The 16,976-nt window shown below is 37.6% G+C and overlaps 1 protein-coding gene across 49 annotated transcripts in view; it reads left to right on the forward strand.

Moving 5' to 3' along the window:
• ABI3BP (ABI family member 3 binding protein) overlaps positions 1-16,976 on the forward strand; it is a 234,203-nt gene that overhangs the window by 56,205 nt on the left and 161,022 nt on the right. For all 49 annotated transcript variants that reach the window (XM_077883802.1, XM_077883803.1, XM_077883805.1 and 46 more), the window contains exon 2: positions 3,684-3,863. In XM_077883802.1, coding sequence (XP_077739928.1) covers positions 3,684-3,863 — 180 coding nt within the window. The remainder of the gene's footprint in view (positions 1-3,683; positions 3,864-16,976) is intronic.

Below are 16,976 nucleotides of genomic sequence, written 5' to 3' on the forward strand. Positions count from 1 at the left end.
AGGGTTCTACTTTACCAATGTGCAATCTTCTTCTCAGCCATAATGGTGGTGTTTTCCTGGAATATTTACATTCTTTGTCTCACAATTGATTGGCATAGACTTTATTTCTCATACGAGATATACAATAAAACGCTTTTCCAATACTCTAATTACTCTGTACTTCTGGGCTATTCTGGGTAACATATCTGCCATTTTACTTATAAATGTTTTCCTAGCTAAGCTCATATCATGTTATATTGTCTTTCTATTAATTCTACCTTATATCATTCACCGGAGGCTTTCACATTAACATTGAAAGGTCACTGCCATCACATGACTAGTGTTCCAAACCATTAAACTAGAATTACTCAGAATGAAGAATAACTAACTTATCAAAAATTAAAAATTCTTATAAGATGCATAGAGATATACCCTACAATATTGGGGGAAATTGTCCAGTAGTATAAAATTGAATACTAGTCCAAACATTCATTTGAACAAATGATTGACAAACTTAATCAGATGAAAGAGCAAAAATTGCTTGAACTTTTTGCTGAGCACTGAAGACCAATGGTGTAATAACTGAGTGGCTGAAGTGGTGTAGAGAAGACAAACCAAAGATAGAGGGAATCCATCCTGAGTGACAATATAAGCATAGGTGAAAGTGCATTGCAGGATGTGAGAAGATTATACTGGCCCAAAAGAAATAAGATATGTTGAGAAGTAACAAAGGAAGTAATGTGTGCCAGGATAATGAAAGGGCTTGAATTTCTAGCTTCAAATAAGGAACTGGGATGAGAGTCTCAAAATAATTAAGTTTGTGATCCTGCTTTGAGTTAAGATTTGTCTGCGTGCATCTCTCTTTCTCAGAAATTTTAAAAGTTTAGCTCCAGAGGGGAGTATGATTTAGGAATTTTGGAGAAAATAGGTCAGCTAAATGCCAACTCATTCAAAAAGTTACAGGATATTGATGTATTTACTGACATAAATTATTAGCCAAAGGGAGAAAGACTGGAGTCATGAAAATTCCCATGCAGAGGAAATGAGAACACTTCCACCTTTGCTGGTCAGTAATTCTGTTTACAGCCTTCCTTTTCCTCACTCGGTACAGCCATCCTTTCCACTTTCCAAGTGGAAGAGTAATGTGGTACATTAGGCCAAAGTCTATGAGCAAAGGTCTAATTTGATGATGCTTAGTCAAATATGAGCACAACCTAAGTACATCAAGATTCCTTATTCTCTGCTTCCTAACAAGGGGTTGGAAACAGGCCAGCTGTGTTTTGATTTACTGTGGGACCTAATAACCATCTAAGGTAGTGGATTATGCCCTTGACCTAAATTTGTTCCATTCCACTGAGCAGGATAGAGTTATTCTAGGGTTAATCTAGGTACATAACTAAGATGGGAAAATTGGCTTGGACAAAAGCTATGTTATAGCTGAAGTATAAATCCCCTCCTCAAAATCTAGTGAAGGTAGGACAAAACATCACTGGTGAGCAACAGTTTGAGCATTACTGTCTGGGGGTTAGCCACTCCTTTACTCCACTGGGAAATGATGATGTTCTCTATAAAAACAGAGCGGGAAGTGCAGCTTGGTGAGAAACTGAGATCCAGTTTTGACCTTGCACTTAACTTGCAGAGTGACAAGAAGACTGGGTGCCCTCAAATGCATTGTTTATGCTATGAGAGAATTACACTAGATGAATCTTCCTTGGACTTGGATAAGCCCCCCAGTATCTCTGGGCTTCAATGCTGCCACAAATGTGGGAATAGCAATTTGATAATCTAGAACTTTATAGAAATCTCATCAAATTCTTGAAGTACAAAGATCTATGTACATACCTGGAAATAGTAGTATGGGCTGCTGAGGTAAGAGAGTGCTTCCTACAACCTGGTATCCAAGAAGAGGCTATCTGTATTTCTCTATTTTTGCAAAGGCCTATTGGAATTCATTTATGTAGCTATTTTGAGTAAGTCCAGGATAATTTTAACTGGAATAGTACATTTTAATGTGATAACTTTGGAAGCCATACTGTTCAGAGGTGTTGACTGGTATTAATGCAATATAAGTCTTCATAAGAAATTGAATGTGGATTACTAAAGTAATAAATGCAATCTTTCCGATGGGCAAACTATTTTAAAATTATTAAATCTCTGTGGGATAAAGGAAGAAAATAATTGAGATCTACAATCTTGTATCTAAAGTCCTTGGGGTCAGACATGTTTTAGAATTCAGAAAATCTTTGAATTTTAGAAATGTACTAGGTTGCCTAGACTAGATATTAAGGCGCCTCTTCGGTGGGGCCTTAATTAAACATATTAATGTGTTAATTAATATTAATTATAATCAATTATTAATATGTTAATTAATATTAATATTAATTATGTTAATTAATATTCCTACAATTAAACATGTGAATAGTTACACAAAATAGTTACACTATTCAGTGGGAGTTGAGAAAGATTTAGTGGCCTCATTATGGTTCAGATTGGGTTTTATTACCAAATTAGTTTAATATGAATTTATACAAAATCTTACAAAGCCATTTTGGATTTCTGTATTGTGGCTAAAAGGTTATGAATGGGTTTTACTAAGTAACCAATTATTGAGCAATTACTATGTGCCTGCTTTAAGACCGTGCCATTTACACTAATCTTTGTAAACAACCCATCAAAGTGGACATCGTTATCTAGTATTCATAACTTACAAATCAAGAAATTCAGGGTTGAATATGTTCAGGGACTCACCAGAGGCCCATTGATGATTAAGTTGCAGAGTTGGCTTTTGAAGTCTGCTCCTTCTGGTCCCAAAGACAAAAGACAATGTTGTTTACTCACTGCTTGCTCAAGACTTCTGGTTGGTGTGGTAATCTGCCGCTGTTGCCTACATAGTTAATTAAATTTTCAAGGCTTTTTTTTTTTTTTTTTTTTTTTTTTTTAAGTTTTCTCTTGTCACGCTGCACAATCTCTCTGGGAAAGTTCATCCAGTGATTATTTAGAAACTGATGACATCCAGATGGATCTGTGTTCTATTTCTGAGCATCACCCTTGATTATTCAACCTCCTGTGGGTCATCTCCATGTAGTTTTCTCACTGACCCTGCAGGACCCAAATAGACCTAAAGATCTTTCTCCTCCAACCATCAACTCTTTCAGAGTTCCCTATTCTCCCTAAAATGACCCCCCCACATCCATGTCCCTTTGTTTCCAGCTCTGTATATAAATTACTAAATCTTGTGGGGATACAGCTGGAGGGCAGCATTGATGAGGCTGGGGGGTTTCAAAGTACAGTAGTTAAATTTACTAATAAGAAATTTCAGATCCTTTGAACATTCACAAACTGTATAAAAGGAAGGTTCTGACTCTTGTGGATAAATAAAAGAGCCTTCAATCCCATCCACCTGCTCAATAATAAACTACCAAATACTAAGCCCTAAGATTTTACTTTTGTGTTCTAGACTGCTTTAGTCTATATTATTTAATTTAGATAGCTTTATTTGATCTATGTTACTTAGTTTGGATTTTTGGATCTCAAAATTACCCGTGTTTTAGCTGTTTGGGTGTATGTGCTGGAAAATCGAGTAGCCAAGTAGGTAGCATGCCTTCTAGTAACAATACCTCTAGCAACTAACCTTCACTTCCAATTTGCCCTGGGATGCTAAAGTGGCAGAATAACAGCCCTGCATTTTTTGTTTCCATCTTTAGGTAAAAGGCCAAGCCTGAAAGTCCACATCAATACCACGAGTGACTCCATCCTCTTGAAGTTCCTACGTCCAAATCCAAATGTAAAACTAGAAGGTTTTCTCCTAGGATATGGTAGCAACTTGTCACCAAATCAGTACTTCCCTCTTCCAGCAGAAGGCAAATTCACGGAGGCTGTGGTCGGTAAGAGGTTTGGGTTTCGGGCATGGGAAGAAAAGAGGTAATGGGTGCCACACGGACTGTAAATCATGAAGGCAAGCAGCCTTTCTTCTACATCTTCTACATCTCAGCCAAACCAAATGCCAAAATTACAAACCATCTACATAATTGTTGTGGCCTATAGAGCATAGGTCCTTACATGAAAAAATACAGAATGTGAATTCTTTGTGTGCTGCAGAAATACTCACCTTCATTGCCACTATACCCACAATCCTTGACCATAGAACTTAAATTGCACAAGGGAATAAATAGGCCCAAATGCCTGGTTTAGATCTCTGTAACATTACCTGTTTATTCGGATTAATGTTTCTCCCTGTTTTGTCTTTACGCTCTTCTGGGGGAAAATAACAGCTATAGCTTTCTGGGCATCTCTTCATGAGAAGCTGCCTTTAAAAAAGGGAAGAAAGAGAAGAAAATTAAAATTTTTTTTAATTTAAAAAGATTAAAAAAGATTAAGAGCTTTTACAGGTATCATAAAATTTTACATTTTTTTTGAAAATGTTTTAGTCCCATTAGCAATGTAGTTTGAGGGTGTAAGCATCTTTAAGCCTCATTCAGAAAAATTATTTCCAAATAAAACCTTTTTTTTAAAGCATAACTTTTTTTTAAAAGGGGAATCATGTATTATGAATGCCTTCAAAACTTTCTGAACAGTCTCAGAGGAGATTTGTATTTTGCTCCATTGCTAGGATTATTGCTAAAGGGCCTTGCCATGAGGTTCCCATGTGTAACCCTGTCACATGAACTATCGTAGATCAGATCTGGCATTCATGCATATATGCAGGGAACATTGAAGATAAATATATTTTTCCCTGCAGCCCCTTGTTCCTCAAAGAGAGGTCTGTTATACTTTAAAATCAGACAGGGGAGTGACATTATTAATTATATATGTCTAGACTGGATTTTACCTAAGATAATTGTGTTAAAGCAAACACATAGTTTGTTGCCAAAAAATGTGATAATTAAGCACTTTTGACAAATGTTATAATACTAACCCTGACCATATAAACTGAAAAGAATTTAAAATTTTGCAAATATTCCCCCACCACATTCACTCTTGACTACAAAAAGTACTTGGACGCTGCATACTTGCCCCATGTACCAACAGGCCTATTGCTCCTTTATTGAGCATTAGAAGTAGTATTTTATTTACGATATTTTCTCCCCTTGGTTATTTAGATTATTTGGTCAATTGTAAACTTCCTTTCCCTAAGAGGTGAAAGATGAAATCAGATTGCTAGTAAAACACATGTACAAAAAAGTAAAGAAAATTTCTGATATAAATGGACCAAGCTTATCAGTAGCTGAATGATGAGGGATAATCAAATGGATTCAGTACATGTTTATTTATTTACTGTGGCTGTCCTTTAAACTTTTTTTTTTATTAAGGAAAGTTCAAACATTTAAGGAGAGAAAACATTACAATGACCCTCCTGTTTCATCATGCAACTTGAATATATATCACGGTTTTGCTGATCCTGTTCTATGTACTCTTCACATGTACAATTTTTTTATTAGGGGATTTTTAAAATTTATTTTTATTTTTTTTATTAGGGGATTTTTAAAGCATAACTGGTTATCATATTTTTAAATCTGTGAACCCTTCAGTATGATAAATATTTTGAGTAATGTCATGCCTTTATCATATTATAATAATAATTGTATGATATCATTGAGTACTAAGTCCATATTTAAATTCCTCTGCTGATCTTAAAAATGCCTTCTTGGAGTTCTTTTTTGAATCAGGATCCAAACAAAGTCTACATGTTACATTTGGTTGTTATGTCTCTTAAGTAACTTTTATCCTATAACAATCCTCTCTCTCCTCCCTTTTTAAATGTCACTGATTGTCTCAAGTTCTTGGCTTATACATCCTGGTCTACATTTGCATTTAACTAGTTGTTTGCATTCTGTAATTTTTGACTGGTCCGTCTGTCTTGTATTTTTTCCCATGGAAAAAAAAATAGATTTGGAAGCTGTGTTAAATTTGGATTCAGCTTCTTGGGAGAAAGAAGACTTTATAGGTGGCATTGTGTATTTCCTAACAACTCACAAAAAGAAGCACATAAATGGCTGGTGTCATACTTTGTGATGTTAAGGTTGTTCGGTGTGTTTAGGTGGTCTCACACTCATCCCTCCACTATAAAATTTGCCATCAAATTTTCACTTAATCAGCAATAAATGGGAAAAGTATTGCCCAGATCCATTATTATGGCAATTTTACTTCTAGATACATTCTGGATATAATCTGTCTGAAATTCTACAATAAAGAATTTATTTTTAAAAAATTTTCCTTACAGAGTTTTGGGAAGGACAGGATAGCTTCTCATTGTAATCTATTGGTGTTCTGATAATCTCCAGTGATAACCTATAATAATGTTTTATGATCAATAAGAGTGCATTGACTTTTATATATTTAATGAGGTTTAATCAATATATTATTTATCCAACCTTTATGAGTCTTCTCATTGTCTAGCGTGCATAGGGTTGGCTGTTCACCTTGGTTTACTATTAAACTGTGAATTTCTTGAAGTCAGGGTTTATGTTATTCTTTGGTTAATCATAGCAGAATGATTTACATTGAGTAGATAGGCAGTAAATAATTGTGGCACTGAATTGAATAAACTCAAATCTGTGTCAAATATTTGGGCTGGAGGAGGCCAGGAGAGATTGTCTGGTCTGAGCCCTTGTCATCAGGCAAGAATATATCTTAGCCATCCAGGGTAGGTAAAATATATCACTGTGTATCTTAAAGATCTCTAGGGACAAAGATTCCAAAACTTCTCCTGGAAGGCTATTCCAAGTAGCCTTTTAAAAATTCTTACCTCATCCTTTAGAAAAATGAGTTCTTTTATAATTTCCTTTCTCTTCTAGTATTCTACTGGAAGCGGAAAAAAAATTCCTTTCACATTTTTCCTTTCCATCTTTCTTTATGCCAAAGAATCTGTGTGCTTCTACTTTTATTACTTCAAAATGGACTTACGTTTCCAAATTAAATGTGATTCTTTGGTTGCTTCAGTTTATTATTTGCAGTCTTTCTTAATGACTGTTTTGTATTAAACAGTCCTAAACTCCTATCTGGTTAGTTTTTGGTTGCTGCTATAACAAATTACCACGGATTTGGTGGCTTAAGACATCACACATTTATTATCAAAAAAAAAAAAAAAAGACATCACACATTTATTATCTTACAGTTCTGTATGCCAGAAGCCCAGCCTGGCTCTCTCTGGGCTAAAATCAAAGTGTGGGTTCTCTCCTGGAGGCTCTGAGGGAAAAATCTGTTTCCTTGATTTCTGCAGCTTCTAGAGACTGCCACATTCCCCTTCCACCTTCAAGCCAACAACAGTGAGTCAAGTGTTTCTCATTCCACATGTCTTTGAATTCATCTTCTGCTTCCCTCTTCTACTTTGAAAGATCCTCGTGATTATATTGAGGCCAGCTGGATAATCCAGGTTGTTCTCCCTGTTTTAAGTCAACTAATTAGCAACCTTATTTATATCTGTAACCTTAATTCTCTTTGTCATGTACCAAACATATTTACGGGTCCTGGGAATTAGGATTTGGGCAGTCTTGGAGGGACCATTTTTCTGCCTGCTACAAACTATACACACTTGAAATTTGTGTCTCTATTCTTTCTGCCACCAGTTGACTGTATGATTATTCTCAACTCTGTTCATCTGTAACAGCAATAAAGTCTATTTTTCACAGATGTGCTGTGGGTGCATTGTGAATTCATGATTACCAAGTGATGAGTTGAAATCCCTTGAGTGCAAGCAGCTCTACAATAACAAAGAATCATTCCTTTGTGAAAAGAGCATCACTTACAGCCTCTCCTTTTACTCTTTTCTGTAATAAGAAGTTTTAGTAAACTAATAGTTTTCAGTTGCACTGAACTAGACCCAAATGGAGTAACTCATTTTCATCTTCCAGCCACTATTAAGTGCCACAATTGGACACACACTTCACTTGTTTGATGTGTTTCAAAGATTCTACTGTTGAGATGAGAAGCTGTGGATCATTCAGAAATAAGTTAGCATTTAGTGACCAGTGGACTAAAACTCTCATACAGAATAATCTGTTATAAATATTTCTATATTTCTTTTAATACTGGTTTATCTATTATTGAAAGAGGCATTTTCAAAACTTACATACTAGTCTTATATGTAAAACTAAATAATAAAATATTCCCTTTAGCTATTTTGAAAAATATAATTTGTATAGAACTGTAAAAAAATGTATTTCAGCAAAATCTTCTAAGATTTTAGATTAATTGGAACAGTAAAAAAAAAAAGTATTATCCTAGGTGACTATGAATAGCCATTAACAACCATGAGAGCCTTGCAATGATGTGATAAAACATGATTCATATTTAGTAGATCTAGGATCCTGTATCCTCTTTTTAAAACCCATACCATGAATGTTCTCATTTCTGGTTTACTCATTCAGGCAATGCTTTGTCATTTATAAGTTCAGCTGCTAGTAATTTTGCAAATATTCAATAAAGTAAAACGTGAGATTTTTTTGACATTGAATCTTTATCGACTCCTACTTTATGATGTTCCCTTGACTGCTAAAGCTACTTTAATCGGTATCACCTGGGAGGGAAAGAGTTGTCCACCAATTATGTCATGCAAGGTAAGGAGTTATTTTAGTATCCTTACTGCAAGAAAAGCTTGAATTCAAAATAAATCATATAGTCATCACTTCCATGGATTCTGACTAAAGAATTAGTCTTCTAACAAGGTGTTAGCACTCAAAGGGATTTAAGAGGACAAATTTCTTGTCCTGTTAGTCACAACTGCTAACCCTTATACTCACTGCGCTTATAGGGCAGACTTCTCACCTGTAGCCAGGGGCTCCTCAGCTGCTCTCCCCAGTTGCCATCTTGCTGCTAGCCCTGGAGAGTGATTTCTGAGCTTGCTAGGAAAGTACTAACAGTACTAACTGCTCGGTATATGGTCTACACTGGATGGAGCCTGGCCTAGAATGTTGTCGTGCATTCTAGGACAGATCCACCTCCACCCAGAGAAGCAGTATGATGTGGGGAAACAGCATGTATGTACTTTTGAGCCAAACGGATCTGGGTTCAAATTCCATACAACAATCTATGGTGGAGTAGTTCTAGGTAAGTCCTATAACTTCTCTGTTTCATTTTTTTAATATAAAATACAGAATAATCTTTCATTGGTGTTGTGAAGATTATGGATAAATTATATAAGGCAGCTAATATAAACCCTAGTACAGAACAGTGGGCTTTATAAATTTTGTCAGTTACTTTCTTAACATGCCAAATGGTCTTGGATAATTTTAACCTTCCTGAGCTTTGTCTCAATTGCTAATAGTAACTGGGCTCAATCACCACTAAAGTTCTGGTCTGCTCAGACTTAGTGCAAGGTTGAAAACCTTGGTCTAAGTGGTAGCCCTGTGGTTTTGTTTTCTGTTTTGTTTTATTGGTGGGGTGGGGGGCAGTCAGGAAAATTATAGAAGTATATTGCTTTAGCAAAGCTGTCAGTAACTAAAAGAAGTAACCAAACTCCTCGCTTTGTCGTACCTTACAAATGTTGTCTTAGAAGGGACAACTCCCAAAATAGATTAAGAAACTAAAGAAGCCAGAAACTTTTAAGACTATGACACAGCACCTTTGGTGCACTCACTTCTTGCCTGTAGTTGTGATCACCTTTTAATAATTAAGGGGAATTTCCTGTTTGGTGCCCTCTGCTGAATAGAGCCTTCACGTGACTCCTGGAATTCCATAGCTGTGGCCTTGAAAGCAGAATGGGATGATCCTGAAAAGATACAACTGAAAGGATTTGTCATCACTAAATTTTACTTTTCCACTCTCTTACTCTAGTGAAGCAATTTTTAGCAAGAGCATAGTAAACATTTTGACATATTCTACTCAATATAGGTCAAAATAAAAGCACGACACTCAAGCAGTTACTAGACTGAGGGTAATTTTATCTCAGCAAGTTCAGATCAAAACTTTTAAGATTTTATTTATTCATGAGAGACACAGAAAGAGGCAGAGGCACAGGCAGAGGGAGAAGCAGGCTCCATGCAGGGAGCCCAACATGGGACTCAATCCCAGGTCTCCAGGATCAGGCCCTGGGCTGCAGGCGGCACTAAATCGCTGAGCCACCTGGCTGCCCTCAGATCAAAATTTAATCATCAGTTTTTTATTCTGAAATTTCTCACTGTCTTTTATTTAACAGGGGAAAATCGATTATAAAAATTTGAATAAAGTTAGTTATAATGATCCAGAGCAATATATATAGCATGGTTAAGATACTACTTATATTCCTGTAGATTATGAATACTCCCCTATACGTTTGTGATTTTTTTTTTTAATTTAGGTATAATTAATGTATTAGGTTCAGGTGTAAAACAGTGATTTGGTGTTTTATATAGTGAGAAATTATCACAATACGTCTAGTTAATATCTGTCATACAGTTACAAAAATATTCTTTTCCTTAGAATTTTTAAGGTCTCTCTCAACAACTTTGAAATATGCAGTACATTGTTAACTATAGTCACCATGCTGTACGGTATATTCCCATGACTTGTTACAACTGGAAGTTTATTGTATCTTTTGATCCCTTTTACTCATTTGGTCTCCCTTGGTGCCCCCAGCAGCCACCAATCCATTCTCTAAATCTATGAGCTTGGTTTTGTTTTTGTTTGCTTTAGATATATCTAAACATATAAATGATACCATTTAGTATTTGTTTTTCCTGTGTTACTTACTTCACTTTGCATAATGCCTTCAAGGTCCATCCAGGTTGCTGCAAATGGCAAAATTTCACTCCTTTTTTTATGGCTGAATAATATTCTTATGAGAGAAGGTGTGTTTCCATTCACTGATGCACATTTAGATTGTTGCCGTGTTTTGGCTATTGTAAATAATGCTGCAGTGAGCGTGGGGATGCATATATCTTTTTGAGTTAGTGTTTTCATTTTCTTCAGATAAATATCGAGAAGTGGAATTGTTGGATTACATGGTAGCTCTATTTTTAATGTTTGAGGAATCTCCATCCTATTTTGCATAGCAACTGCATCGATTACATTCTTGCCAACTGTGCATGAGGGTTCTTTTTTCTCCGCATCCTCACCAACACTTATTTCTTGCCCTTTTGATGCCAGCCATCCTGACTGTTGTGAGGTGATTTCTCATTATAGTATGGAATTTCATTCCCCTGATGATTGGTGATACTTAACGTCTATTCATATGTCTCTTGGCCTTCTGTATGTCTTTTTTTGAAAAATATCTATTCAAGTCTTCTATCCATTTTTAAATGGATTGTCTGTTTTTGCTGCTGAGTTATTTATATATTTTGGTTATTAACCCCTTATCAGATACATGACTTACAAATATTTCTCTCATTTAGTAGCTTGTCCTTTCATTTTGTTGACGGTTTCCTCCGCTGTACAGAAGCTTTTTAGTTTGAGGTAGTCCATCTGTTTATTTTTGTTTTTGTTGTCTTTGCTTTTGACATCAAATCCAAAAAATTGTTGCCAAGACAAATGTCAGAGTTTACTGCCTATCTTTACTGCTAGTTGTATGGTTTCAGGGCTCATGTTCAAGTCTTTAATCCATTTGAGTTAATTTTTGTGAGATAGTGATCAAATTTCATCCTTTTGGATGTGGCTATCCCATATCCAAAAACCCAGTTTTCCCAACACCACTTGTTGAAGAAACTGTCCCTTCCCTACTGTGTATTCTTGACTCCCTTGTCATAAATTGTGTATGTGTGGGTTTATTTTGGGGCTGTGATTCTGTTCCACTGATCTTATGTCTGTGTGTTTATGCAAATACCATACCGTTTTGCTTACTATAACTTTGTAATGCAACAAGGGTACATGAAACAAGGGTACATGAAACAAGGGTACATGAAACAAGGGTACATCATACTTCCAGCTTTGTTTTTCTTAAGATTGCTTTAGCTATTTGGGGTCTTCTGTGGTTCTACACAAATTTTACAATTGTTCAACCCCCTCTACACGTTCTACCCTTAATTTTTACATTTGTATAGAAAGAAGAAAGATGCTTTTCTTTTTTCTTTCATCATTGCAAACTTTAGAATTTCAAAGGTTTTTTTTTGTATCTTTTTCATAAAAATGTTTATGCTCTACTCATTTTTATGGAAGTGGGATGAAATGTAATAGAGAATGCCATTTATTACACTGAAAATAAATATATCACCTTAATGACAAAAACAAGTGAACTTTTATTCTAAGCGTCACAAGGAAAGTGGTGGTGGATTCACTGAAGAAAAATACCTGAAAAGAAAGGTTGAAAATAACTGAAGGAATTATAGAGGGAATTAATTAAGTTGACAAATAGTGAAAGAGGAGCAGGATAAGTTAATGGCAGGAAAAGATAAAGAGCCAGCTATTACAGCCAGCTCAGTCCCTCTCTTTCTTGGCAGGTACTTAAGGATTAATGACTTTAAACAAGAGGGTATGAAGGGAGACAGCAAAGTAGCAGCCAGCAATGATTTCAAGGCAGTCCTCAAATGCACATTGGGATGCTGATTATGCAGGGGTGGTCAGTCTTATTAGTTCACTTTTACACATAAGGAAGTGAATCTCCGAGTTTTAAGCAAACTTTCTAAACTTACTTACTCAGCTAGTAAATGACAGGTCCAAGATTTGAACCCAGGGAGTCTGGCTCTAGAAACTGAGCTCTGAAACACTCTACTTCCTCTACAACTTTGAGAACTTTATCTGTTCTTCTATAGTAGATCATCCATAGCCCCTCATACGTTGCTTCTATAATGACTTTCAAACAAATAGGGGGAAAAAAAGCCATATGTTCTAGAAGGAGCCATTGGCTACCTAATGAATTAAGTTAAATGATTTAAATGAGTTAAAGTACATAAAGCACCTGCTGTGTCCTTAAAACTTGTTCTCCCCAACCTGTTCCACCATCATCACTATCTCTATTTGTTATGAGCTCCCCATCTGTTAAGTCCTACCTTCTCTGTTCCCTGCTAAGCCATTTCTGGCCATGGCAGTCAACATTTATGTCCCTTTCTATGTATATCCTAGAGGCTAAGTATTTTCTTTTACCATCATTCTTAATAAATGGCTATTTATTTTTATTTTTGGGTATCTTGTCTGCTCCCATGTTCCATCCAGATAGAAAACCCCTAGGAGTTAAGAACCCTAGAGGCTTTCCCTTTTTACCTCCAGTATCATCACTGGCAGGTAAAAAGGGAATGAATGAATGAATGAATGAATGGCAGAAAGGCAAGGGAAAGGCCCAAAAAGTCTAAAACTGGTGGGTCATATTTAAGATGGATTTTCCTCTTTTGTTTAGAACTATTTTCAGAATGTCATCTAATTCCTACTTAGTTGTTTCTCTGGAAATGGTTTTCCCACTTGGGAAGTATTTGGCTTTGAATCTTTAAGATTAATCCAAAATTTTCATTAAAAAAAAAAAAAAATCTCTCAATCACAATCACTTGATTTTCTTCCGAGGTACAAAATTTAGCCGGACTTAAGTAAGCTTCAATTTTAAAGAAATTGGCCTAGCGGGTATCAATTTCTTAATAAATATGAAGCCATCATTTAAGCAATTTGCCATGAGTTGACACCAGAAGTTTCATAATAGATGACCATCTCACCATGTTTTGATACAGATAACATCTTTTCAAAGTTCTATTTTTCTGTTGGATTCAACTATAATGTTCTCATGGTCTTCCTGACCTCACCAAACAACAGATAAACTGTCTCCAAGTTTCTTTTCTTGGAAATATAATAAAAAGAATTTATAATATTTCAATATAAAGCTTGACAATTTTTTTTCAGATGTATCGCACAATTCACTGGGATTGAAATCTAACTTAAAAAAATTAATTCCTGGGACTCCTGGGTGGCTCCGTGGTTTAGCGCCTGCCTTCGGCCCTGGGCATGATCCTGAATTCCCGGGATTGAATCCGATATCAGTCTTCCTGCATGGAGTCTGCTTCTCCCTCTGCCTGTGTCACTACCTCGCTGTGTCGCTCATGAATAAATAAAATCTTTAAAAAAAAAAAAATGAAACCTAATAAAATAAAAAATAAAAAAATAAAAATAAAAAAATTCATTCCTAATTATACCTAAAAGAGTTTCCCCAACCCAAGGTTTATGACCCTTTGGCCATGGACAAAACAAAAGCACGCCCTATCCCAGATTTGTTGCAAGAGACTTGCTGTGAAGATATCTTAAATGGAAAGATAGCTGCTAGTAGAAGGATAAATTGGGAAGTTATGTGGAACAGATATACAAGATCATATGTAGACTTAGAAATCTCCTTTACTTTTAGGAATACATCTCACAATTAAGGAATATAATCAAATCTCGGTCTCCTAATGGCCCACTTATTTCCTTATACATTTTCCTTTCCCTGAGCACAGGATACCTGGTACTTAAGGATCATACTTGAAGTGCTATGTCATGAAGGCCAACATTTGGTTATATTCTGTTTTGGATTGTTCTGTTTTTGTTATTTTTGTTTCGTTCTGTTTTCATTTGTGCCCTATCTGACTTGCTAAATAGTGAATTCCTTGTGATCAGAGCTGAGCCTCCCCTTCCCTCATGTACTCCACAATCAGGGTCAATAGATCTTTGGATATAGGAGCTGACTACCCAGAGTTTGATTGGTGGTTTGCTGGAGAGTCTCCCAGTCAACAAGATAAAACCTCTCTCTTTGTTCAAGGTGGTAATCTCTGGGAGGAAAAAAAAAAAAGAAACTATTCAATTAGGTTAATGCCTTGTGACCCTACCCTACTTCTTAGGCACAGTTAGAGCTTATACCTCTTTTCTTGCCACAATTAATACTGCTTCCTTTTGTTTCAAGTGTCCCAATTCAGTTAAAAATTATATGCTTAATATATACTTGAGAGAAAGCCTTGAATTCTTGGCATGGACCCCAAGTCTTTCACCATCTGACTCCAAGCTGGTAGCTTAGCCTCTCCCCCCTGCAACTCGGAACACTCCTCAATGAGAAAAGAGGAACAAAATCAAGAGATTTGCTACAGGTTTGACTTTGATGAATTCCATTCAGAAGCCTGGGCATGTAGAGATTGCTCAACAAATGCAGGAGTAGAAGTTCTCACCACCCTGTTTACTGATGATGTAATGTTGTTGAGCACCTGTAATGTGCTGGGCCAAGGGATTCACGGAAGTAAAATCCTCTCTCTCCCCTCTACATGGTAACATCGATTAAAGCATTTAGGGCAGCCCGGGTGGCTCAGTGGTTTAGCGCTGCCTTCAGCCCAGGGCGTGATCCTAGAGACCCGGGGTCGAGTCCCACGTGGGGCTCATGCATGGAGCCTTCTTCTCCCTCTCCCTGTGTCTTTACCCCTCTCTCTGTGTTTCTCATGAATAAGTAGAATCTTTTTTAAAAAATTAAAAAAAGAAAAAAAGAAAAAAAACTGTTGATTTGAAAGCTTTGGCTTTTTACCTGATAGTTAATGTGACCTAGCTTTTATTATTTGAAAGAAAACTACCCAAATGAAGTCCTGATTTTTTTTTTTTATACTACTTCCTATAGAGATAATAATGAAGTGATGAACTCACTGGAAAATGTGTGCGCGCGCATTAAGCCTCCCCTTCAAAAGCAAGCCCTTGCCAAACCTTAGACCAGTTCTAAGACAACAGAGACAACACCCTACACTACAGTTCTCTGTGGGGTGCACATACAAAACACAGGCAAGAAAAAAAACCACAGGCAATAAAGTCAACGATTTTAATGTCTACCAGGTCTCCTAAACTAGAAAAGGATGTGGACTGGATGTGGAGGCAAGTGGGTAAGAGAAATAGTTCGTTAAATATTTGTTTCCAGTGTCTGGGAGAGAATTGGTCAGAGCTGGAAAGTAAGGCAGGGTTATCTTGGGACAGTGGCTGAGATGCTCCAGACTGGTGGATGCCAGGACCACAGGAAATAGAAGCAACCTGGTACATCACGGCTGGGGTGGGTATGCGGGGACTGGGGACGTAGGGTCAGGGCAAGGCGGATTTTGTGGGCACGTGTGACCAGTGCATTCCGGAGGGCCCTGCGTTAGAAGTTTGCTGCTTTGCTGTCGCTGCTGCTTTCTCAATGAGGTCAGATGAGACCAGGTGTCCGTACTGAGGGCTTGTTCCTGGGCTCCTGGGCCCGACCTCCCAGCTCCTCCTCTGGTTTGATTGGATGCCTGGTCCCCTACCGCCCCTCCTGCAAGGCCTTCCTCTCCACATGCAGACTTGGTGACTACCACTGACTTTGCCATCAGGAGGGCCTTGGTGACCTCTGGCAGGACGTGGCTCCAGCAGTTGTTGCAGGGGCTAGCGTGGCCGCATGCATCCACCTGTGGGGTTGTGGGGCAGGTGCAGGCCCTCTCCTCCCCCCCATTCACCTATACAGTCTGTCTCAGTTCAGAGACTGCAATCCTGTGGAGTCGGTGGGTTGGGATGGCAGGCCCACGGGAAGGGGAGATTGACTTTTCAGCCCTGAGGGGGGTGAGGTCAGAGGTAATGGGTTTTGTTCCTGCTGCTGGTGGGAAAAGGTTCCACGCAGTCAGGCAGGGGAAAGGAGAGTCTGCAGGTGCAGACTTGCAGGTGCAGTGTTAAATAACTGCTACGTGCCCTGACAGGTCGAGGCAGAGACTGTGGGAGAAGGGAAGTGTTTTATGCTTTGTCCTTCATGTCACTTCACTCTCTGCTTATAAAAATAGGGGTTTCATCTTTTGATGATGATGATGATGCTTTGCATTGACTAGGCCTGCAGAGAACATAGCTGGCACTGGCTGACGTGTATTACCCACACATTGACTCTCCACTTCTCACTGAAATTAAAATAAAACTCAGAAAAAGTTTCCAGCAATGTCTTCTTCCATGGAATGTATCTTTGAAATGTCCTTCTGGAAAAGATGCATTTTTCCTGTATACAAGACCGTTTCAGGAAAGCTGTGAGGAGCGCAGGGCTGTCGCGGAGCCTCTGGGAGTACCCTGGATTGTGCTGAGGAGGAGCCCTCTTCCCCCTCCCCCTCATTCCGTGCACCCCTCCTTCCCTGGATCCTCTCTTATAACCTCAGCTGCAGGGTCCTTCCCACCAT

Source organism: Canis aureus, chromosome 35 (genome assembly GCF_053574225.1).
Source record: "Canis aureus isolate CA01 chromosome 35, VMU_Caureus_v.1.0, whole genome shotgun sequence".
In the NCBI taxonomy this organism is placed as follows: domain Eukaryota; kingdom Metazoa; phylum Chordata; class Mammalia; order Carnivora; family Canidae; genus Canis; species Canis aureus.